At 41.5% G+C, this 27,062-nt stretch overlaps 1 protein-coding gene across 1 annotated transcript; it reads left to right on the top strand.

The window, feature by feature from the left end:
* The first annotated feature begins 23,535 nt into the window (after nucleotides 1–23,535).
* Nucleotides 23,536–26,750, top strand: LOC311094200 (cholecystokinin-like). The gene is made up of 3 exons (XM_084131970.1): nucleotides 23,536–23,572; nucleotides 24,239–24,489; nucleotides 26,314–26,750. The coding sequence occupies exons 2-3, from the start codon at nucleotides 24,240–24,242 to the stop codon at nucleotides 26,439–26,441; spliced, it is 378 nt and encodes a 125-aa protein (XP_083988096.1). The 5' UTR covers nucleotides 23,536–23,572; nucleotide 24,239; the 3' UTR covers nucleotides 26,442–26,750.
* Nucleotides 26,751–27,062: the final 312 nt, after the last annotated feature.

Below are 27,062 nucleotides of genomic sequence, written 5' to 3'. Positions count from 1 at the left end.
ATTACACATACACCGGGAACACCACAAACATCACTTAACACAATTAAAATAAATAAAGTAACTTCCGAAATAAAGAAATGGGTCATAAACAAAATATAATTTACCCAAAGAATTATAGTCAACAGAATATACATACAATTAATCATGCACCCCCCAGATAATTGGCAGCATGGATTAGCCCAACAGAACAAAATGGCGGCAACTGACGCCAGCTGGTCCTTTATTGGAACGGACCTCCACCGGAGCGCAGTGTCCCAGACAGCGCCAAACCTCTGCTCTTCCCACGTATGCCACTTCAACTCAAAATAAATAAGCTCATTGAGCCCTTAATAAGCCCAGCAGGGGGGGACTCAATGAGCACCACAACACTCAGTAAGTAGCACCAGAAATGCAAAAGAAAAACCAAAGCAATAACCACATCAGTATCACCTTCACACAGGTGCAAATCCACAGCAAAGCACAAGATAATCAAGGCAAGCCCCGCCCCTTTTTTTTTTTGCTTTTGGACACTCAACCCCTAATGACATCAAACAACAAAACACGTATATAGAATAATTAAATACAGTTCAGTCGAAACACTAATACAAAATAACAAAAAGGAAAATACAAAAATTAGCTAAACAATTAACATTTGAAAGAAAACAATACAATTACCAAACAAGACAACACACTCCTTGTAAACATACACGCATACACACACGCACGTGGCCTACACACACACACACATTAAAACTGCAGGGCGGCGATATTCCTCCTGTCAACCTGCATACGCAATTAAAGCACTAACAGTTTCTTGTTCGGCCGCAGCCAGAGTGGCATGAAATTGACGCAAATCCTTTCGTTTTAATATCTAGTTGAGACAGCAGCAAAACAGCAGCGCTCCATAATCAACGAGCGAACGTCGGATAACCCCAGCAACGGAATCCTCCCCGCTACTCGGCAGAATACGCTGCACTTCTGAAACGACAACTTTAATTAAAAGACATATCAGAGCATGACGCACATATACAAATAACCTGCATACTTGGGGTGCGAGGAATCCCAGTCACGGCAGTCCGAAGTGCCAAATCAACGCGCACGCTGTAACATGAAACACAAGGCATTTCAATTTACCCACTGCCCTATAAGGGAAAGATAGACGCTACAAACAACCACATTCCTACCTGTGAAGAGGCTGCAGACACATCAACCATGGGAAACAGTACTCATTCTCTTACATGCCATGGGACCACACAAACAATTTTCCTGCATGCCTCTTCACAGCATGCGGAACCGGAAAAGCAAGGAAGAAGCTCAGTGACGTGACTCAATACAGGGCAGGTATATATGCTCCGCCTTTAGCTGTGATAGGCTTAATAAATAGACCTGAAGCAACCAATAGTAGCCTGAAGCCAAACATCTATACTGCCACATTTATTATGATTATCTGTCATTATTATGAAATGTGTATATATAGTGTGATCTGTAACCAAGGTATCTGCAACAAATGTTTAATCATGAAATACTGAAAATAACCTAAAATAATTTGTAAACAACCCAGAAAGAAATATGCATGTATGCATGGGTTCTCAGTTACCGTCCTTTTGTGTGGCCACATCATCGGCCATCACAGATCATATAAAAAAATAATATAGAATTCATAGACAATTGGAAAAGTTTTTGGGGCAGACCTGACCTGTTGAAAAGAGATGGTATTCATCCCTCCTGGGATGGTGCTGCTCTTCTCTCTAGTAATTTGGCTCATAGTCTTAGAGATAAAACATGACAATCTGGGGTTCAGGTCAGGAAGCAGACCAGACTGGCTAAACCGACCGTCTGCTAGCTGTCTCACGTCACCAAGGTCAGATAAATCCCATCACAAAGAACCTCTTTCACCTAGATATCATCATATAGAGACTGTGTCTGTTCCCCGAATTTGGAAATCCAAAAAACATTTCAACCCATCTAAGGTCAAAAATTTAATTGATGTTCAACAAATAAAAAACAGCTATAATACAGATGAGCAAATGATAAAACTTGGGTTGCTGAATATTCGATCGCTTACTCCAAAAGCACTTATTGTTAATGATATGATTACAGACTATAAACTAGATGTGCTGTGTTTGATAGAAACCTGACTAAAACCAAACGATTACATTATTTTAAATGAGTCCACCCCGCAAGATTACTGTTATAAACATGAACCTCGTCTGAAAGGCAAAGGGGGAGGTGTTGCTGTAATTTATAGTAATATTTTCAAAATCACTAAGAAATCTAGTTTTAAATATACTTCTTTTGAAGTGTTGGATGCTTAATGTAAAAATATATAGTGTAAATGACAAATCACGTTTGAGATTTGTGCTGGCTACTGTATACAGGCCACCAGGGCACCATAAAGATTTTATCAAAGAATTTGCTGACTATCAGAGTTAGTATTGGCTGCAGATAAAGTACTAATTGTTGGTGATTTTAATATACATAATAGATAATGAAAAAGATGCATTGGGATTGGCATTTAAAGACATTCTGAACTCTATTGGAGTTAGAAAACACGTGTCAGGACCTACTCATTGTCATAATCATACTCTAGATCTAATATTATCACATGGAATAAATGTTGATGCCGTTGAAATTCTGCAGCAGAGCGATGACATTTCAGATCATTATCTAGTCTCGTGTAAATTACATTTAGCCAAGGCTGCAAAGCCGACTCCGTGTTACAAATATGTTAGACCAATCACTTCTGCCACTAAAGATTGCATTATTAATAATCATCCTAATCAGTTTTATCATCTCAGCATCCCGGATAGCTTAGAAGAACTCGATATTGCAACAGAAACTTTTAACTCTCTTTTTCAGCACTTTAGACACAGTTGCTCCGTTGCGCTTAAAGAAGATTAAAGAAAATAGTCCAACGCTGTGGTACAACGAGCACACTCAGGCCCTTAATAGAACAGCCAGAAAAATGGAGCGCAACTGGAAGAAAACAAAACTAGAGGTATTTCGCATTTCATGGAAAGAGTTCAATTGCATACAGAGAGGCCTTAAAAGCTGCTAGATCTACTTATTTTTCAACCCTGTTAGAAGAAAATAAACAAAACCCTAGGTATTTATTTAAAAACAGTGGCTAAACTAACAAAAAAGAAAGCTTCAAGCCCAGAAATTTCCAAGCAACACAGCAGTAATGACTTTATGAACTTCTTCACTTATAAGATTGATAATATCAGGGACAAAATTATAACTATGCAACCGTCTACTACAGTATCGCCTCAGGGAGTGCATTGTAGTCTCCCTAAGGAAAAATTTGATTCATTTATTGCTATAGGAGAGGAAGAATTCTTTAAACTCATTAAATCATCTAAACCGACAACATGTATGTTAGACCCTATACCGACTAAGCTACTGAAAGAGATGCTTCCAGAGGTCATAGATCCTCTTCTTAATATCATCAATTCATCTTTGTCTCTAGGATACGTACCAAAAACCTTTAAGCTGGCTATGATTAAACCGCTTGTTAAAAAAACACAACTTGATCCTACAGAATTAATTACAGGCTGATCTCAAATCTACCCTTTCTGTCAAAGATACTAGAAAAGGCAGTATCTTCACAACTATGTTTAGCCTAGAAATCTAGACGCACCCTAGCGGCAGCAAAATGTATTTTGCAGCCAGGGTAGTCTAGCAACTCTCCGTTGACTTTCGGAGCTGTAAAAACCTAAATGAGGTCAGGCCAATCACATCGTGTTTAGAGTAGGCGGGGTGGGCTTAACATAATGACGACAGAGTTGTGATGGTTCCCTGCTACTTGAAAACAAAGAATGGCTGCTGCTGCTGCTGGAGAACAGTCTTTCGAATCGGCTTTGGCCGCGACTCTGGAGGACTTGGAGTTAAGTTTTTCTTTGAGAAAAGAGCAAAGAACGGCACTTAAGTCATTCTTAAAAAAGGAAGATGTGTTCGTAGTTTTGCCGGCCAGATTCAAAAGTTGAATCTTTCAACTAACGTTAGCTCCGCTGTTGGGAAAACGCTCTGGTTGGTTGAAGCGCTGTCCTATTGCGTGCAGAGGGAATTTGAAAGACCACCGTTTATCCCGCCCCTCGGATTGAGCCGTGTCTATGGAGAGTTGCCAGACCTAACATCTTGATGATGTAGGTCTGGCTTGCCAGGCTAAACTATGTTCCTTTTTAGAAATAAATTATATCTGTGAGGATTTTCAGTCAGGATTTAGACCGCATGAACTAACTGTTCCACATTTTTCATTGAAAGCATATTTATATTATATTATATATATTTAATTTATATTTATTTTTAAGATGGAAGAATGCGGTTTTACAGATGCAAACGTGGCTTTCAAATGAAAGATTGGTATCAAAGAGCACACCCAGGTTCCTAACCGACGATGAAGACGAAGAGCAGCCATCAAGTGTTAGACAGTAGCCTATTCTGGGTTAATACGTGCAAAGGGGTTTTTGCCCAATAATTAGAAACTCTGTTTTTTTAGAATTAAGTAGTAGGAAATTACTAGTCATCCAAATTTATATATTAGCTATGCAAAATTATTTTGTTCCCCTTAACAATGCAGATTTCATCATCATAAGCATGCACTTTAAACATTTAAAAGTTACCACTGAACGAAGCACAGCTGCCACCCCAGCTAACAAAATATTTTTTATAATGTTTTGCTAACATTCCCATTAACTTATGAAAACCATATTTCTGAATGTTTTTTTAAATAATAACAAGTAGCCACTCCACCCAAGGAGCTGTGCTCCTACGCCTAGTGAGAATATAGTTCCCAGTATTTATACGATTAAAAATGGTCTCTGTCTCATATAGCCTTGTTATTTGTACACGCTGTGACTATACAGATCACAACATGTAAATAGGAAAATGTTTGCATTATTTTGTCACTTATTGGGATTAGTATGCTACCTTATCCATTTACATCCAGTCTTTGTGCTAAGCTAGGCTAGCGGTGGGTGCGTCAAATAACACTTACAGAACGCACAGAAATGAAAAAGGTATGTATGGACTTATCTAACTCTGGGGGATACTGTGAATAAGCTAAAGTCCCAAAAAGTCGGAGTGTTCCTTTAACGCATTATAGTCCTTCACGTATATTGCGATCTCAAAATTCTGGCCAGTTGATTATACCTAGAATATCAAAATCGACTGCTGCCTGTAAATCTTTTTCCAATTTAGCACCAAAACTTTGGAAAATCTTCCTAACATTGTCCGGGAAGCAGACTCACTCTGTCAGTTCAAAGTTAGACTAAAAAAACATATCTTTGGCCTAGCATACACATAACACATTATAGACTTCTATAATTCAATGTTAGGCTGTATTGATTAGGTCAGCCGGAACCGGGAACACTCCCCATAAATCCTGATGTACTTGTTACATCATAAGAAGGATGGCGTCTATGCTAATATTAGTCTCTGTTTATTCGAGGTTTACCACAGTCCGCCGTATCCAGGCCGTATCCAGATCTGATGAAGGACCTGCACCTGGACACGATGTCAACCCTTACAAAAAAGAAGTTTATTCAAATGTTCTATAAGCATACCTCTTTTAAACTAAAAATAAGAAAGTATACTTTCAGTCTACATTTTATATATTTCTCAAAAATATACTTTATGTTCTTCTCAGAAATATACTTAAAATTACACTTAAGTGTACTTGACTTGAAAAGTCCAAGTATATTTGGCCTGTACTTGTACTCAATCTTTTGATCGAGATATACTTAAAAGTATAATTAAGTATTCAAAGTATACATGGCTTATAGTTGTACATTGTACTTTTTGATTGAGTAGCCTACTAAATATACTTTTTTTACATAATTTTTCATTTAGCCTACAGTCTTATGAAACTTAAATTGTTTATAAATATTGATTAGAATATTGATATAAAACAGATATGTTTCTAATTCTGCGTATCTGAATTTTTATGTAGGCTAGTCCACTGGTAGTGTATAGAAATTTACTCTGATTCTACTTTACTCTTTCCCCACCATTGACTGAATTTTCCGGCTATCCATGTTTTCACTTTTAGGGGGCGCTATATGACACATCTTCTAGTACAGAATCTCCGGATCAAAACATAGGAGAAGAAGCTGAAACAAGTGATAGAAGATTGCTCACGCAAATGTAAAATAATGTGATCATCAAACATTAAACAGTGTGTAAATCAAAACTGCTTAATATTACCAAATGGAATGAAGCGAAACCCATGAAGAGAAAACGACTGTGAAGCTTTGGGGGTGTTGGACTCGATCTACTGCATCTGTGTTTTGATCATCGTTCTGAATCTGATCAAGGCGTATTGACAAAAATGTGATTTTCTTGTTTAAAATGTTGCCTTTCTTTATGAAACTTACCGACATTCAAGTGTTGATAAAAAAGGATGCCTGAAGCTAATCAAATGTTTTTAAAATTAAAGTACAGTTAAAGGTATTTTTCAAGTATAAAAAATATCTACATTTGAACATAGTAGTATACTGCAAGTGCAAAAATAATATATAAATAGTAACCTATAAGTATGTTATGTTCACTTAAAGAAAACGTACAAGTATACTTGCAGTATAAACTACTTAACTAGTAGTTTAATGAGAGTACATTTCAGTGTGTACTTTCATAAATTAAAAAATGTACTACTCAAATAGTAAACTATTAGTATACTTATAAGTTTACTTGTAGTACAGATGCAGTACAAATGAGAAATCTAGTTGTGTACTTAAAGTTTACTACTCTTACACTTATAGTACACTTAAACATATACTTTTATATACTAAAAGTGGACCAGTTTAGTCCCAAGCAGTACTGAAATAGTACACTTACAAGTTTACTACAAGTACACATTGATATTAGTATACTTACTACATAAAGTATACTTAAAAATATACTTGAACATTACTTAAGTATACTTCATAAAATGAACTTGAAGTATACTTTTTTGTACGCAGTCCTGAAGTGTCAACCAGTCCCTCCCCTGTGAAGGCCTCCTTCCCTTCCCTTTACCTCAGTACAGATAAAATGTTGCCGGGATAATTCCGGTTCACGTGGCTACGCAGACGCGACAAAAAAATTCTGTATTATACATTTTTAAGACAGACAAATAATTGAGGGTTGATCTGTAAAGAAGGACTACACGCCTGCGCACATATATATTCAAACGCGCATACCTTTGGACTGAACATGTAATGCGCATGTGCTTACGTTTTTGAGGTTTGCGCAGAGATAACGGATAATTGTTTGCACCTTCAAACCTATTTCAGGGAGTGTGTTCTTCTCGAGACCTCAGGCACTGTTTTGTGCGGATGGACGGCCGGAGCGCGTTAAGGGTTTTCCTGTTAGAACGGTGTTGTGTTAGCGGCCCCTAAGTTAATAACTAATGATCTTCGCAACGGAAGTGAATCAATCAATCAAAACTAACTTTAGCTGGACAATAACTTTATCCTAGAGCTGTTGTAAAGTCTAAACAATTTGTTACAGTATTTCCTATTATCACTTTAAAGCTTTTTTGAAACAATCCATATTGTTAAAAGCGCTATATAAATGAAGGTGACTTGGCTTGACTTATCCTCTCTACGGTCTGCAATGTCAGAAATGCCTTCCTGGCATAGCTGGGACATGAACTGTTGACCTTCGCTCTGTGAGGAGACAGTTCTAGCCACTGTGCTGCCCTGCTCATATTTATGTTTATATTAATTCAAATTATAAAAATAGATACAATGTAAGCAATTAATTTCTTGACTGGATTAAAAAAGTTACATGTTTACATTTTTCCAGAGTATAAAAGTTTCAAAGTATATTAAATATTTGAATTACAAAAAATAACAGATAAGAATTCACTTTAAGATTCACATTTTACTATAGTAATACACTAAATTGTGTAAGCGTCTCTGGGAATTACACCGTCCAAAACATGGATTCATAAAGAGCAAAGCATTTAAATTTTTTCTAAACCAAAAACACAACCCCACCAAGTTAAACAATGCGGAAAAAGAACACAAACATACTAGACAGCACACAAGTCAAATCTAACAAGACATATGGAAAACAACACACTAGAAAAAAAAAACGAAAAAAACAATACACACTATTGTGTTCCCTTTCGTGGTCACTACGAGTTACGTCGGTGACAACAAATGGGGTTTCGCTTAGAAAGCCTATCACCTTCGAGTATATAAAACGAGGAACTGCCCTGAAGAACAGGTTCCCTCAACCCTGAGCACACAGAGTTCTTGGGTCCTGCCACTATCGTCCCCCTCTGTCACAGAGTTCTCGGATGACAGTATGCGCCGCCCATGGGCCACGCCCGTCTCATCCCCCTCTGTCGCCAGACCCCTGCCAGAGCACGCCCCCGTGGGACACTGGTCCTCCCCTGGCCTCCTCTGGCAGGACGCGGCTAATGACCGTGCTCCCGTACCGGGCCGCTATGCCACCCACGCCTGGGCCGGTCATTCCGCCTCGCTGCACCACCGACGGTACGTCTGGGGTTCGAATGACCCCGCTGGCACAGTTTATGGGAGCCTGGCTAGAGCTTCCCAGGCTGTCCCGCTGGGTCGCGAGAACCATCAGGCTCGGCTACGCGATTCAGTTCGCGCGGTCTCCTCCCCGCTTCAAGGGAGTCCTTGGCTTCGCGATCGAGTCCCGAGGTGGCCATGGCAACACGGCACGCTCTGAGTCCCAGTGACTCCGACCTGCCGTCAGACCTTCACCCCGTGGATGAACCTCAGTTTTCTACGGGCCGGAGTGCCCTTAGAACGAGTTTCCCGGCATGTTGTTGTATCAACAGATGCCTCCACCACGGGCTGGGGAGCCATGTGCAATGGACATGCTGCCGCGGGCTCCTGGACAGGACCCCAGCGCCTTTGGCATGTTAATTGCCTCGAGTTGCTGGCTGCACGTCTCGCCCTGCACCGCTTCCGTGCGTTGCTCAGGGGTCAGCACGTACTAGTCCGATCAGACTATACCGCGACAGTAGCGTACATCAACCATCAAGGTGGTCTACGTTCCCGCCGTATGTCGCAACTCGCTCGCCACCTCCTCTTATGGAATCAGAAGCATCTGAGGTCGCTTCGAGCACATTTATATCCCGGGAGATCTGAACCTTGCGGCTGACGAGCTGTCTCGGCTTCGGCCTCTCCCTGGAGAATGGAGACTCCATCCCCAGTCGGTTCAGCTGATTTGGGATCAGTTCGGGGACGCACAGGTAGATCTGTTTGCCTTCCACGACTCGTCCCACTGCGACCTGTTTTATTCCCTGACCGAGGGCACGCTCGGCACGGATGCACTGGCGCACAGCTGGCCACGGGGCCTACGCAAGTATGCGTTTCCTCCAGTGAGCCTTCTTGCGCAGACATTGCGCAAGATCATGGAGGATGAGGAGCAGGTCATTTTGGTTGCCCCATATTGGCACAACCGGACCTGGTTCCCAGAACTAGTACTCCTCGCGACAGCAACTCCCTGGCCAATCCCTCTGAGGAAGGACCTGCTTTCTCAGGGACGGGGCACCCTATGGCACCCTCGTCCTGATCTTTGGAACCTCCACGTGTGGCTCCTGGACGGGACGAGGCAGGTTTGAGTACCCTACCACCAGCGGTGGTGGCTACCATCACTTCCGCTAGAGCATCGTCCACGAGACATGCCTACGCGTTGAAGTGGAACCTCTTCGTCAACTGGTGTTCTTCTAAACATCAAGAACCAAGGTTGTGTATATCCATCCAAGAGCAAATGCGGATAAAGCCTTGGAGTCGATATTGAAAGTAACACAAAAATTGCAAGAAATATCGCCCGAGGCACCTGTCTTCGTCCTTGGTGATTTTAACCATTGTTCGTTGAAGAAGTGTCTGAGAGACTTTTATCAGTATGTTACGTGCCCGACCAGACAAAATAAGTCACTGGATCTATGTTACGGTTCTATTAAAGGCGCATATAAAGCTCTTCCTCTTCCCCCGCTGGGTGGGGCTGATCACAACTGCGTCCAGCTCATCCCATCGTACCATACGGCCTTAAGGAGTGGAAAAACTCTCACTAAACGTGTTAAGAACTGGACTGAGGAAGCCATCCTGAGCCTACAGGGCTGTTTCGATTGCACCGACTGGGGCATGTTCAAGGAGTCCTGCACTAACATTGATGATCTTACTGATGTTGTCAGCTGTTATGCTTCCTACTGTGTTGACAATGTAATCCCTGATAAAATTGTATTGGTATATCCAAACAATAAGCCATGGGTAAGGAAATCACTTAAGCTGTTATTAAATAGAAAGAGGCAGGCATTTAGGGAAGGTAACTTCTTAGAATTGAACAAGTTGAAAAAGGAAATAAGAAGTGAAATAAGGAGAGCAAAGCAGGGATACAAAGAAAAAATTGAGAAAGACTTTGGTGGAAGAAATCTACGTTCAGCATGGGATGGTATGAAAACTGTTATCGGCACCAGGAGAGAAAAGAAAGCTAAGGTTGTGTTGGAAGGTTTTAATTGTGACAGTCTACTTGCAACAGAACTAAACAAGTTTTATTTGAGGTTTGATACCTCAAATTTTAGGAATGTTATTCTAGAACAGAAATCCCATCTACATGGAAATAGTTCCCTTTCGAAAGGGAACTCTACACTACGTCAGAATGACGCTATGGGGAACGCCTCAGGCGTGACAGGTGTCTGAAATCAAGTATCAACTCACGTCAATCATGTTGACCGGCGACAGCCCGTGAATCATCAGCTTGAATGATTAACGCGCGACCTGGATGTATAAAAGGGGAGCCTTGCACACATGACAACATCTTTTCGTCTTCAGGGACTGCTTTGTTTGAAAAGAGAGTATTTTCTCGAGTAGCAATCGGAAAATGAAACGTACAGAGAAGCAGAAGAATTCCTTCCGCAAGTGTGCCGACCCGTGTCCCAGATTTCTGACACCGGAGGATTCACACGATCTGTGCGTGTTCTGCCTGGGTGAAGAGCACGCGCGGGGAGCTCTCGAGGGAGCTTCCTGCGCAAACTGCGAGCGTTTTTCTTTGAGAACGCTCCGCTCTCGTCTGTCTCACTTCTCGAGGGAAGTGAGCGCGGCATCTGAACCCCGCGGTTTTGGTCCCGCTCGGGCTGAGGCTCAGCGGCGCTTGAGTTCGTGGGGCTCTCAGATGGAGCTGGCAGATCAGCTGGAGAGGGGCGTTAACCTCACGGATGATCTGCCAGCTGACGAGGGTGAGTTACAGGTCGATGTAGAAGATGTTTTGTCTCTTTCTGATGGATCTGTAACTGGTTCTCTTCGGGCCGGGCAGGAGTTGGCTGCTGATGATGTCAGTCTGGTTGAGACTGAACCACTTCAGCCCTCCTGCCCAGTGTACGCTGAGCTGGTGGACGTTATGGGGCGCGCCACCAACAGACTGCAGCTGCAGTGGAGGCGCGTCCGGGAGGAACCTGTTCGTGGTGTGTTGGACGATCGGTTCCTCCCCACCCGTAGGCCACCGGCTCGGACGAGCCTTCCATTCCTTCCCGATCTCCACTCTGAGATCGGGAAGGCATGGAAGAACCCGTTCTCTGCGCGCCTTCATTTGCATCAGCGGGCCAGTTTCGCTGCTGTGGAGGGGGCCGCAGAGCACGGGTATGTGTCGATGCCGCCAGTAGACGAGACGTTGGCTAACTATCTCGCCTCTGGTCGGCTATCGTCACTGGGAGCTCCGACCCTGCCATCCAAGCCGCTGAAAACAACATCACGCTTGAATGGCAGAGCGTACACGGCAGCAGGTCAGGCAGGTGCGGTTCTGCACACCCTTGCGGTCCTTCAGGCCTACCAGGCCGACCTGCTGCGGGACCTCGATCAGGGGGCCGGCCTGCCCCCTGACGCGATGGCAGAGCTGCGGCGCACCACGGATTTGGCTCTCCGGGCCACCAAACAGTCAGCCGTTTCCATCGGTCGTGCGATGGCGGCTATGGTGACCACGGAGAGGCATCTGTGGCTTAACCAGGCCGACATCGGGGAGAAAGAAAAGACCTTTCTCCTCGATTCGCCGGTTTCGCCTTCTGAGCTTTTCGGGCCTTCCGTTGAGACGGTGGTCGATAAGTTCAGGGAGGCGAGGGCGCGCTCTGCGGCATTTAAGAGCTGTATACCGCGGAGGTCCTCGGCTCAGCCCAGGCAGGCGGGAGAGCCTGGTCCGTCGTGGTCTGAGGATCACAGGCAGACCCAGAGGGCCAGTGTCGCTTCCCGTGCACCCCCTCCTCCTAATATAGGGAGCAGGGCGCGCAGGAGGCGTAACTCCCGCAGGAGGCAGGATCTCAGGGAGGTGATCCAGAATAAACGTTCTCAGACTGAACGCTAGACATCACCTCCCTGGATCTTGCCCCCTAACCACCATCGTTCCCAGGCTCCTCCTACATCAGGCCTGGGGCAGGGCCCATGATGAGTTCAAGAATTCTCTGATGGCCCGCTTCAGCTTGGTTGATAGGAGCGCCTTCCAACCAGGCTGGTGAAACAGTAGAACTTAGGTTTTTCTGAGTTTCTGAGTCCTGGCGTGCTTCATTCCAAGCACGCCGCAGGTTTTATATTGAGTGAAAATGTTTTGTGCGCAAATAACATTTTTTCTTCTCTTCTTTTTCAGAACTCGTCTCCTGTACAGAGCCTGGGACATATTTGGTAGGCAGGTAATGTATTGTAAGTGAGCTGAGCATACTGTGGTATCAGGTTACAGGCCTCATCCGGCCTTCCTGGTCATGAGCTCCCACGTACTGGGTATCAGGTTACAGGCCTTACTAGGCCTTCCTGAATATGAGCTCCCACTCATGGTGGTCGCCAGGTTGCAGGCCTCACCAGGCCTTCCTGAATATGAGCTCCCACATACTGTGGTCGCCAGGTTACAGGCCTCACCCGGCCTTCCTGAATGTGAGCTCCTACATAAGGTGGTTATCAGGTTACAGGCCTCATCCGGCCTTCCTGGTTATGAGCTCCTACATTTGAATAGGAGCTCCCACATACTGTGATTGTCAAGTTATAGGCCTCACCAGGCCTTCTTGAATATAGCCCCCACATATTGTGGTTATCAGGGTACAGGCCTCACCCGGCCTTCCTGAATATGAGCTTCCACACACTGTGGTCGCCAGGTTACAGGCCTCACTGCCTTCCTGAGTATTAAGCTCCCACATTCAGTGATCACCAGGTTCTAGGCCTCCTCGGCCTTCCTGGTGATGAGCTTCTACATGTCAGGTTACAGGCCTCATCCGGCCTTCCCGAATGTGAGCTCCCACACACCGTGGTCGCAGGTCTTCCTAGTTATGAGCTTCCTCATGTCAGGTTACAGGCCTCATCCGGCCTTCCTGAATGTGAGTTCCCACATACTGTGGTCACCAGGTTTCAGGCCTCATAGGCCTTCCTGAGTATGAGCTCCCACATTCAGTGGTCACCAGGCTTCAGGCCTCCTAGGCCTTCCTGGTTATGAGTTTTCACATGTCAGGTTACAGGCCTCATCCGGCTTTCCTGAATGTGAACTCCCATTCACTGTGGTCGCTAGGGTATAGGCCTCGCTGGTTGTGAGCTTCCACATGTCAGGATGCAGGCCTCATCAGGCCTTCCTGAATGTGAGCTCCCACGCATTGTGAAATCCCACATGCTGGGGTCACCAGGTTAGAGGCCTCACCAGGCCTTCCTGGATTTAGAATGGCTAAGTACACGCACCTTCGTTTCGTGCACTTTCTAAAAATCCAAATTTATGGTAAGGGTTATGCGCTGTACGCTTCGTTCCCTTTTTTATGTGGTTCAGACTTCGGTTCTTCACCTCTGGTCCCACTCTAGATGCGTCTTGCCGTCGCAAAGTATTACAACAGGCGCCTCCCTTTCAGGCTATCTCCCACATTTTGTGGTAACAGGCCTCGTTAGGCCTTTCTGAAGGTAGCCCCACGTTTTGTGGCTGTCAGGTTACAGGCCTCTAAAAAGCCGGCCTTCCTGTAAACGAGCTCTCACTTACTGTGGTCGCCAGGTTTTAGGCCTCACAGGCCCTCCTGGATTCAAACTGGCATAAGTACACGCACTTTCGTTTCGTGTACTTTCTTGAATCCATATTTATGGTAAGGGTAATGCGCTTCTGCTTCATTCCCTTTTTTACGTGGCTCAGACTCCGGTTCTTCACCTTGGGTCCCACTCTAGATGCGTCTTGCTGTCGCAATGTTTTACGACAGGCGCCTCCCGTTCAAGCTATCTCCCACATTTTGTGGTAACAGGCCTCATTAGGCCTTTCTGAAGGTAGCCCCACATTGTGTGGTTGTCAGGTTACAGGCCTCTCCGGCCTTCCTGAATACGAGCTCCCACTTACTGTGGTCACCAGGTTTCAGGCCTCTCAGGCCTTCCTGAGTATGAGCTCCCACATATTGTGGTCGCCGGGTTACAGGCCTCACCGGCCTTCCTGATATGAGCCCTCATGTACTGGAGCTCTCCATATGAGGAGGTCATCAGGTCTTAGGTCTCAGTAGACCTTCCTGGTTTGAACCCTCTCTTACTTCACCAGTGTTCGGAGCGAGCACTGGGTAGACCCGTGGATTGAGTGGACGACTTCCGTCGTTTCTTGAGGTTGAGTCACACTCTCCGGGAGATCCCGTCTCTGTGTTCCGGAACTGAATGGTTTCTGCCAGCTTCGCAGGCCTTTGGTTTCTGGATGCCTTATCCAAAGCAACTTCCAGAGGCTCTGTCTCGGACAGACAGGCTATGGCCAGACTGTGTGTCTTAGTATAGATCACCAGGCCAGCCTGGTGGTATTTCAGGTGGCACGCTCCCCTGAATAGTGACTGGCTGGGGGTCCCTTGGGTCCCCTAGCCACACTCCTTAGAAGTGACCCCTTCTTTGGAAGCTGTGGTCCTAAGCCTTTGAGCTGGCCCAGATATACCCCCCATTAACTGTGTTCTGGCGATCTCTTGGGTCATTAGCTTTGGCTATGACCGGTAAGGAGTGCTGTCACTGACAGCCCGATGTGACCTAGGGGTGAGTGGTTCCAGTGTTTTCTGAATTACTGGTTCGGACAGTTGTCACTGCCTTTTGGCATGCACTCCCCTCAGCATGGTGGAGTTGGTATATCGTTCCCCATAGCGTCATTCTGACGTAGTGTAGAGTTCCCTTTCGAAAGGGAACGTCTCAGGTTACGACTGTAACCTATGTTCCCTGAGAACAGGGAACGAGACACTACGTCTCCCTGCCATGCCTCGGGGCCTGCCTGCTACAGTCCCTTCAGACGATAGGATGTTGTCATGTGTGCAAGGCTCCCCTTTTATACATCCAGGTCGCACGTTAATCATTCAAGCTGATGATTCACGGGCTGTCGCCGGTCAACATGATTGACGTGAGTTGATACTTGATTTCAGACACCTGTCACGCCTGAGGCGTTCCCCATAGCGTCATTCTGACGTAGTGTCTCGTTCCCTGTTCTCAGGGAACATAGGTTACAGTCGTAACCTGAGACGTTTTGTCCCCTTCTTTGATGAACAAGCTGTGGTCAATATGTTTAAACATTCCAGAACTGGAAAAAGTCCTGGGCCTGACAACATTGGTAGTCGCCTGCTCATTTCTTGTGCAGAGCAATTAGGTGCAATTTTTCATTATATTTTCCAATTGTCTCTAGAGAAACAGAGAGTGCCGAACATATGGAAGCAGTCTATAGTCATTCCAGTGGCCAAACAAAATCATCCAAAAGTATTAAATGACTTTAGGCCAGTTGCTCTAACCTCCTTAGTTATGAAGTGTTTCGAAAAACTGGTTAAAAAAGTCGTTCTCTCAAAAACAGAGAATCTCCTTGATCCACTACAGTTTGCTTATAGGGCTAAGCGAGGGGTAGATGATGCCACTACTACTCTATTAAATTTGCTATTTAAACACCTTGAAGGTAGTAAAACACATGCAAGGATTTTATTTGTTGATTTTTCATCTGCTTTTAATACAATCCAACCACATATTTTAGTTGATAAGCTCTTAAAGAACTTTGACCTTGATTTTAACATTGTGGGATGGATTCTTGATTTTTTGACTGATAGAACTCAGAGAGTAAGGGTGAATGGTTGCTTGTCGGAGGAGATGTCATCATCCACGGGGTCTCCCCAGGGGTGTGTCCTCTCACCACTTCTTTATATTCTTTATTCTGATGATTGTCGCAGCCAGCAGGAAAATAGATATATTTTAAAAGAACAGAGTAGCCTCACTGACCTGTATAACAGACAGGTAGTTAGGAAGGCAAATGCAGTTATCTCTGATAGCTCCCACCCCCTTCATTTAGAGTTTCAGATCTTACCTTCTGGGTCCCGGTTTAGATTACCTCCAGTAAAGTACAATAGATACAGGTACTCATTTGTTCCGGCAGCCATCTCTCTTCTAAACTCAGCCTGGAGGTGGAGATAGACCTAACTCTTAAACTTGTAGGGTTGTTTAACATGTATTGATTGATGTTGATGATGTTGTCGATGAAATTGGTGATTGTTATAGAAATCTTCCCCTGTCTTACTATATTATTATTTTATGAGGAATTTTGTCAGATGTTTCTTTTAACATATGGCTGTTTGAAGGGGAGGCCTATTTATTTATTTATTTTCTATTTCAGAAATGGAGCATTTTATTCTGTAGCACTTAGGCCCACTTATTTATCTTCTCAATTCTCTTTTATACAATCAGAGCCTGTAACATTAAGTATTTTATGTTTTTCTGTTTTGCATTTGTGCATTTGTGTCTGTCTTATGTTTATGTCTTGCTGCAGAACCAATTGCCCTACGGGGACAAATAAAAGTCTAAAGTCTAAAGTCTAAGAACCCACGAAATGCCCGATCAGTGTCGTGCTTTCCTTCCTGCAAGAAGGGTTGGAGCGAAGGCTGTCTCCCTCCACTCTGAAAGTGTATGTTGCCGCCATTGCCGCACATCACAATGCAGTTGATGGTAAGTCTCTGGGAAAGCATGACCTGATCATCAGGTTCCTGAGGGGAGCGAGGAGACTGAATCCTCCTCGTCCTCCCCTCGTACCCTCTTGGGACCTCTCAGTGGTTTTAACTGCCCTGCAGAGTGCTCCCTTTGAGCCTCTGCAATCAGTGGAGCTTAAGTTCCTGTCAATTAAGACAGCGCTCCTGGTTGCATTGGCCTCCATCAAGAGGGTCGGGGACCTGCAGGCATTTTCGGTTGACGAAGCGTGCCTGGAATTCGGGCCGGCTAACTCTCACGTGATCCTGAGACCCCGGCCTGGATATGTGCCCAAGGTTCCCACCACACCCTTTCGAGACCAGGTGGTGAACCTGCAAGCGCTGCCCTTGGAGGAGGCATACCCAGCCTTGGCACTGCTCTGTCCAGTACGCGCCCTCCGTGCTTACGTAGACAGAACGCAGTGTTTCAGGACCTCAGACCAGCTCTTTGTCTCACTGGATAGTGCATGCCATTGCTTTGGCATACCAGCAGCAAGGTCTACCATGCCCCCTTGGTGTGACGGCCCATTCCACTCGGAGTGTGGCATCCTCTTGGGCTCTAGCGCATGGCGCCTCGCTAACAGACATTTGTAGAGCTGCAGGCTGGGCGACACCTAACACATTCGCGAGATTCTATAATCTCCGAGTGGAGCCAGTTTCTTCTCATGTACTCGCTTCAACTAGCCGGTACTAGATTCTGCTCAGGTGTCTTCGCTTGCACCTCCTTGCACCTCCTCTCCACGGACGGGATACGTGCGATATTTTTAAGCCTCTCTGAGCATGTGTCTTTCCCTTGGCAAGCCACCTTGCCACCCCTGGGGTTGAAATATTCCACCTGCGGCTGGACACCCCAGTGATTCTCCATATGCAGCCCCTCGGGGTCATATGTGTATTCCAACTCGTAACATAAAATTGAAATTGAATAACACCGACGTAACTCGTAGTGACCACAAAAGGGAACGTCTCGGTTACTTATGTAACCCTCATTCCCTGAGTAGGGAACGGAGACGTTACGTCTCCCTGCCACTTCCGCTGTTCCGCTGGGAACGCCTGAGTTCAGTCTCGGCTCCTCAGCGAAGAAACATATCTGCATGTTGCCGGCGTACTTCCTTATATACCCACGAGGTGGGGCGGAGTTACGCTATGCAAATTCTGCAGACCCATGGCATTTCATTGCCATTGGCTCGTTTTATATACTCGAAGGTGATAGGCTTTCTAAGCGAAACCCCATTCGTCGTCACCGACGTAAGGTCTCCGTTCCCTACTCAGGGAAAGAGGGTTACATAAGTAACCGAGACGTTCTGTATATATGACCTGTTTCATATGGAGTATGGGATATGGAATAGAAAGACAATGTGTGTTTTTTTTTCAACGTTATGAGAACATTACAAGAACATTCTTCAAGGACAAATTACATTATAAGGACGTTCCATGAACGTTGTACTCAGAACATTTTATGATAACTTTATGATAACATTCAGCAAATAACAACATTATAAGGACATTGCGAGAATGTTATTCAATGAACATTTTCTCTCAACATTACAAGAACATTCATCAAGTGCACATCACATCTTAAGGACCTTCCATGAACATTAACTTTTAAAGAACATTAGTAAAACTATGGAAATGTTCCCAGTTTGCTGGGTTGAAGTATCATTATGATCAAGGAATCTGCAGGATCCTTGAATAAAATTGTAATTTTCTTTCATTCAAATCACAGTGGCATTGTAAAGGTGACAGAGACTTGCATAAAAACATGCATTCATTTAGTTGTGAATTATTTAGTGTTTACCAAAGGACATATGGTTTATCACTGTGACATCTGGCAGTGTGTGTTTTTTATTGTCACACTGTTCTATTTTTTACCTTGATTCTTCAGCTACTTGACAGTTGCTGTAGATGAATGTGGCACAAGCGACGCCTAAGTAAAGGGATCAATTCCCAGCGATCACACAAATTTATCTATACCACAAATGCAATGTACAGTTCTGGATAAAAGCATCTGCAAAATGAATAACTTTCTTTTTGTTTATTGATATCTCCAGAGTCCTTTGTATTCACTTAAAATCATAAAGTGCCCATCAGTAGCTTGAGGAGCATTACTTTCCTGGGATATCAAAGGGCTTGTCATAAACTAAAGCCAAAAACCTTTTCATTTGACATTATGGTCCTTTTCATAATTGCTAATGCTAGTCAGAAGTAGATGGTATTGAGGGAGGGACTTTCCCTACAGAGTATTTGAGTGGACAGATTTATTGAGAGTGCAGTATAGTCACCAATATTTTGGTCAATTTCTGTACATGTTAAATCTGATCAGCTAGAAGTTAATTTAACATGTAGGAGTGCACTCCACTCCACTATCCATGTTCTTAAAGTTAACAGATATGAGCTACAATTTTTTTTTTTTTTTTCTTGCCCAAGACACAAGTCTGCCAGTTTTGCTTGGTCTCCTCTAATTCTAGCTAACATCTGGAAGTAACATGGACATTTTACTGGACTGTCTTTTCTGGACTGAAATGTTGTAATTAAGTCTCATTAATTGACATGCCCCCACCATGTAATTATAGACAGAGAGAGGGGCAGCAGCAAAAAGAGAAACAGCTTTAAATTACTCATTCATGTGTGCAGAGACAAGTTTAACCGTCTTGTAAGAAGCATAGATTTACATAGGTCATCCTCAATTACTCTGGAATGATTTTTGGTAATGGCGCTGGGTTCATTTCTTTCCAGAAGAATGTGAGGTGAGCACAATTATATCTGCCATTTAACCTCCTAGCCCTCGATTTAGATTTGACCCTGTCATGACAGACACCAATCAGAATAAAACATGATGAGCATCAGAGACAGGATTTCTGCAAGGACTGTGAGTAATTGTTTCAACCAAGACTGTGAGAGTGAGACTGAAGTAATGAGTTGCAGAGCAGTTGATTCGATATGACTGATCATGGCAAAACTTTTTGCCAACTTTTAAAAAAAAAATTTGACATTTATTTATTTGTTCAAATATACAGTAAAAACTGTAATATTAGGAAATATTCTTACAATTTGAAATAACTGTTTTCTATTTTAATATTTTAGTAATGTTATATGTAATTCAGTGATTTTTTTATCAACTATTAATCCAGTTTTCAGTGTATTGGGTCTTTCAGAAATCATTCCAATATGCTGATTTGGTGCTCAATAAACTTATTGTTATGGTGCTCCTTATTGTTATGTTGAAAAAAGTTTTGCTGCTTAACATTTTTGTGGAAACTGTAATACTTTTTTGTGAATCTTTGATGAATAGAAAGTTCAGAATTTATTTTAAACCGAAATAATTTGTTAATTATAAATGTGTCATTTAGATTAGTTTCAAAACATTTGATCATGATCTTTGGTAAATAAAATTAACTTAGTCCAATCTTTTTAATGGTATGCTTGCAATCAAAATTACATCAGCATATGAGAGTCAAATTGGATGACTACAGGGACTTATCTCAAGATCACTCTTGTAAAGTCTTTCAAAGTAGTTCACTTTAAAATGAAAATTATCCCATGATTTACTCACTCTCAAGCCATCCTAAATGTATTTGACTTGCAATAGTTCTATTTAAAAATATATTGGCTCTTCCAAACTTGATAATGGCAGTGAATTGCAACCAACAGTTTGAAGCTCAAAAAAGTGAATCCATCCATCATAAACGAATTCCACAAGGCTCCAGGGGGCTAATAAAGGCCTTCTGAAGCAAAGCGATGAGTTTGTGTAAGAAAAATATTCAGTTAGTTCATTATACATATTTTACAGAATAAAGTTTATTTTGTGGCTTAAATAAATTTCATGTTACTCAGAGACTGACATGTTTGGATCGTCAGCTTTTACAAATTCGTAGACTTTTGAAAATCAAGTTATTTTTTACCAGGAAAGGAGTGGTTTTGATTGCACAAAGTTATTTTATTGTCTCAAATAACAAACAATATTTTATTTAAACACATGAAAATAAAGATCCTGTTGAAAATAATAGTGAAAAGTCACTTTTAAAAAAATGTAAGGTGATGAAAGTTTAAAGTGCACTGTGGACTAAAGGTAGGTAGTCTTGATGCACATAGATTGTTATAATAATCGTCTCATGAAACACAGGTTGCGAGTGTTGCTCATGTGTGCACAGGTTGCTTCACACCTGGAGTAAAGAAGTCAAGCAAATTGAAGTGCAGGTTGCCTTCACACTACAACGGGCTAAAATCACACAAACACCTCCCACACGCAAGCCAATCAATTCTCATGCTTCACAGCACCTCCCACACAAGTGTTCCCACACTAACCACGCAAATGTTGCACCCTGATAACCGTGAGAGGGAGAGATTAATGGAGAGAAAGAATGAAGGAGAGACAGGTGGACAGACACAGTTATATTTATTCACAGCTGTTTTCTGTGAAAACAAATTAAAGTACCTCATGTGAACTTAAATTGTCACTTAAAAAAAGATGTCAAATATGAAAAAGATACACAAAGTTCTGGGCTCAACAATAAGGACTGCCCAATGGCCCAGGGCAAGCTTAAACGTCGCTCATGCAGGACAGTTCAGTCAATGTCACTTGCCCGATCGGGCCAATGCTGCATCACGAAAGTTTGCATTGATTTACTGACAATGCACAAATTAATAAACACAGACGTAGCCAGATCACTTCCATAATGACCAACGCAATCTTCCAAGAATAGTGCAAATTAGTGTCTGATTTAAGAAAAGTTTTTTGGGGGGGGTGTAAATAATGGTGCAAATATTAGTAAATTGACTAGCGCAAACCTAAGTAAATCACCTTGCATGATTCATTTAAATACTCTCCTCACATAAATTTAGCATCTGAAATTGAAACTCCTACAAATGCATAAGATCAGCCGCAAAAATAACCCTGTCCACGCCTTTTCACTGTGTCTTAAATCCAGTAAATCCAGACAATAGATTTTTAACGCCAAAAGAGGGTTTGCACTGGCGGAAGCTGTTCGAAAATCTGGCCCATAGTCTGTTATATCTTGAGTGAACATATGTTAATCAATGTTAATCAAAAAACAAAGGACAAAGAAAAAAGCACTGCTCTTGACTGAATAACTTTTGTAGCTTTAATAAGGATTAAACTATATTTAATTTACATAGTGAAGACTATGCAGTGCTATTTTACATTTGATTAATAATTTTCTCGACCTGAAAATTACTGTTAGACTTACCTGAAAAACATGGTGTCACAACCATAAGGTTATGGGTCAAAATAAAAAACAATGAAGTTAATAACTAGGCCAATTTTATTCATTACTTTTTTGTGGTGGGGTCAGTGAACATTTTGGCAGGGCAAGTAAAAATTTTAACCACTGGCCAGAAGAAAAAAATCCTCAGCGTTGAGCTCTGCACAACAAAAGGTTAGCAGGCAAGAATAAGATGAATGACAGGTGAGATGTATTGCACAAGTTTGTTTGTTTTTTCTCAGGCTTTTTGGCCACACTTTTCTTTTTAATGTAAGTATATTACTGGGGCTATCAAGGTCCAAAATTACAAAAATACAGTAAAAGTATCATAAAAGTGTAATTTCATGGTGTTGGTTTTGTCATTTTGGAACTCGACAGCTTGATTCGCATAAATCCTGAAACCAGGATATTCTTTAGAAAGGAACAACATGAGGATGAGTAAATAATTATACCATTTTTATTTTTAGGTGAACTATACCTTTAAGTTCACATAGGAAATACTGCTAGAGCTCATACAGACCATGATAACTTCTCTACCTTGTGTCTTATCTTCCCATTACTATGCAAATGAAGGAATCAACTGTGATCAATTATGGTCCATTGACCAGGAATGAATCTGCTTGATTTTCTTGTCAAACACCAGTCTCCATTCTATGCAGAAAGGTTTATAAAAAGCAGTGTGACGGCAGAAGATAAAGAAAGAAGTCATAGAAGAATGACTTTGATGAAAGGAGAAAGGGAAACAGATACAGCAAACTAAAAAGAAAATGGCCTTGAGACAGGTATTGGCACATAGTGTTTACTACATAATCCTTGTAAAAAGTACTGATGCTGAAACACTTCCAGAAAGTTATATATACATAAAGCTGTAAGTTATATAAAGAGTTATATAAAGTCTGTCTAAAGACACCAGCAGCAGTTTTTATCAATGACTCACAAAATGTTCTATCAACAATTACATTCAGACTCACACTTGTGTGTCTACTTTGGCTCACACCTGGACATCCAGAGAGTACAGGTGCATGGACTGGTGCCATAATGGTTTCCACTCACTTACACATGAAATGGGCAGCATATCTAACACTTAAATGAATATGGCTTATAATTGCATATTTGTTTTTTCCGCCCAGATCACCAAATAGCCAGACATCTCTCAATTAAAGTATGACCAAATTCAGAATGAATGACAATTTAAAAAGTTTAAATAGAATAATTTAATAATTCCCCCCCCCCCCCCCCCTTCTTAGAATTACATTTCTTTAATTCTAAGAAAAAGCAGACTCAAAATAGCATGTAGTAAATATGTATATGCTTAAACACTTTCTATGTGCGTGCAAGTCTGTGTAAGTGTGTGTGAATGCATTTGTGTGCGTGTGTGTGCACGTCACAGCTGGGTATATAAGTGCCTCTCTCCCTCCTTCCCGAGAATACACTTTCATTCTCCTCCAAGCTCACAAAACAGAATAAGGTAAGAGATCCTATCTATCTATCTATCTATCTATCTATCTATCTATCTATCTATCTATCTATCTATCTATCTATCTATCTATCTATCTATTTCATTAACCTCACACAAGGATTAAATTATTTTTGGATGAAAATATTACAAATAAATATAAATATTTATAGAAAAATGAAATATTAGAATAACAGATAGCAAGTATTGTAAAACAGTGCTTGATAACTTTTGTGTCCTTAAAAACAGTCTTTTTTCCATTTGCATTAATAATAGCTATAATAGCAATCTGTTACATCAAATAACTGTATTTTCCCTACTATTTTCTCTTGCAGCCTAATTAATTTGATAATTGATTACTGAATCAAATTTAAGGTTAAATTAGATTTTCTTTTAGAAAAACAAAAAGCACATAAAATAAACAATTGAAATTAAATACGAATGTAATTTAATAATTGTAATTAGAAAAAATACAACAATAATATTTAGAAAAGAAATGTATATAAAAATATAGCAGTAAGAACAAAAAATAAGCACATACAGTTAATATTAACAATAATAAATTAATAATACATTTTAAAAAATTGTATAGTAATATGAACAGAATTACAAAGTCTTACTAAAGGGATTTCTTTGAACATGTTCGCCTCTCTCTCCTCCTCTCATTCACATTTGCAGGATGAACAGCGGGGTGTGCATGTGTGTGATCCTGGCTGCGCTTTCCGCCTCCTGTTTGGGTCGGCCCCGCTCCTCTTCCCCTGACACTGATGATAGCCCTCTCCCCTCGCAGGTGGAAACCAGTTTAAGCGGGCACCACCGGGTCGTCCGCTCCACCAGCCTCACCCTCAAACAGCAGCCAGCAGTCGACACAGACCCAGACACCCGTGCCAACCTCAGCGAACTGCTGGCCAAACTCATCACTAAAAAAGGTGAGAGACACTTCAACGGCCAAACACATGACGTTTTAGAAAGAATACACAATGATCCTCAAAGACAGGAAGAACACAATTGTCTTAAAGACCAAAAAATAGCTTCAACAAATGCTTAATGTTCTGCACAGTGACAAACTAGGACATTTTCTGCTCAATGTATGTCCTTGTGTATGAACACAGTTTTTTTTTTTTTTTTTTTTTTTTTTTTTTTATTCGCCTTCATTCAGTTTTCATTGAAAACTAGCCATGAGTTTATATTTTGTTTAGTCCTTTTACAATATACAAGTGTTTAAAAACGTAAAAATACAAATTGGATTCTTCTTCAACACGTAACATACACACTATACCACTTGATAAAAAAAAAAAAAGGTTTAAACACATTTAGAGCAAGTCATGTTCAATTTAAAAAATGTGTCATGTTCAACAACAAGCAAAAGGAAAAATAACAAACAAGCAGATAAAATCATTACATGAAATTACAGGTTTCCACATTATGAAAGAAAAACCTTTGTCACGCACTATACAGTAGCTCCAGGTTAGCGTTGCTTGGCATTGATAAACATAAACACAGCCGAGTGAAGCATGTTTATGCCCGAGGTGTACAAGGGGTGGATGTTTTTGGGTCAGGTGTGCACCATTAAATTGCATAACCACTCTTTAGGGTGTAACCTCTTCAAAGGGTATACCTATTATCATTCCTAAATGCAGGAACAGGGAATTGTACCTCTGAACATGTGCAGTCTGGCATTTTTTATTTTTAATTAAACATTTATTGTTAACAGTGCCTGTTATGTGTGTTTGTATGTGACCAAAAGTTCAACGGTCTCCAGGAGGAATACAGCTTAATAAACTGTATTTTTTAAAAATGCAGAAGGGGTTTCTGTAAGGGTTAGATTTAATATCATTCATTAGATTCAATATCAGATAATACCATTAACTGAGTATATAAAAAATGGAAAGTCTAAATCACAAGTGTGTGTGTGTTTAAAAGAATGGCATTCAGTGCTTAGTGGAAACTAATTGATCCCATTATAACAGCCCTAGTTTCTCAGTGCGCTTAGTTTCTCAATAAGGTCAGCTCTCTCTCTCTCTCTCTCTCTCTCTCTCTCTCTTTAAATAATTGTGTGTAGGAGGTGCAAGTTTCACACATGTCAGCATGTCAAAACAAGTCTACAACTTGTACAAATTTCAACAAAATGATAGTATGTCGTGTGTTAAAAGTCTCCCATCTGTTGCAAACCCTATCACACCCCTAAACAACAGATTGATTGACACTTAACATGCTGTATGTAGCTGAAACATTGCCACACACAGTAGCATGCCACTCTGGAAAACAATGTTCTTTTCCAATTACTATTCAAATTAATTGTTGCTCTGCAAGTACTACAGTTCATAGCAGTCCAAGAGAATATCGACTCTTTAAATTCCACTTTGACACATTCACAAAAAGGTTCCCATCTTTTTGAAACAGCACTGAACTGTTTGTTCACCATTAACATTATTAATCGCTCACTTAAATAAGAATTATGTTCAAATGGGTGTCAGAAATCTGGGCACAGTACAACTTTTTTGATAGTTTGCCATTTAGAAAATGGTTCTTAGTGTTATGTTAGAAAGCAGTGTCTATATTAGATAGATGGGCAGAAAGATTATTGTTTAGTATAGCCTAGGTATTTGAGTGGAACTAGGTGGAATATATATATATATACCACCTTTTCTATTCTTTAACTTTAACTCTTTAACTTGCTTGATATATCATGTCACTTTACTAGTTATATATTTAAGATGTTAAGAGACATAATTTCTTTCTTTCTCTCCTAGGCTCTGTTCGTCGCAACTCCTCCATGAACAACAGAGCAAACAGTAACCACCGGATAAAAGATCGGGATTATGTGGGCTGGATGGATTTTGGCCGCCGGAGTGCTGAGGAATATGAATACTCATCATAAAATCCATAAATATCATCTGGTTCCTCATCTACAAATAAAGAGTATATTTATTACTATTATTGTTATTATTATTCTAATGTACATTTGTTAAGAAACCAATATAATTCAGAATAGACATATGCCAAAATTTACTAAAAAAAGACAAAAAAGTCTCAAAGTATTGTTTTTAAATCTTGTCATTTTATTTGATTTTATTTGTCACAGTGGTTTTGCATAAATGAGAACCATTAAGCTAATGTGTTTGTCAGATTCATGGAACCACAGTTTTCAATAAATCAGGTCAGCATTCAACTTTGGCCTTAAATCCTACAGACTCTGGCATTTTGTCCATAACTCACAACCAAAAGAACTTGCTTTTAATGGAAGGAAGTGCTCGACAAATGGCTTAACAAGTATTTGCGGCTCAAACTGCAGTCTCTTAATGCCTCTTTGCTTGAAAAGAAAGTGAAAAATCAATAAATGACTAAGTGAATTATAATGGAGGAAATGCTTTAAAGGGACATTAAGAGGAGAGAGTGGTAAAAATTCTGGTTAGAAAAGACTTTTGAATTATTCAGATGGTCTAAGTCAAAGACAAAGAAAATGGAAAGAGAGAGTATTAAGTTCCTTATATACTTCAAG

This window comes from Abramis brama, assembly GCF_963993115.1.
Source record: "Abramis brama genome assembly, chromosome: 12".
Taxonomy (NCBI): Eukaryota; Metazoa; Chordata; class Actinopteri; order Cypriniformes; family Leuciscidae; genus Abramis; species Abramis brama.
This window is presented reverse-complemented; position numbering and strand designations above follow the sequence as displayed.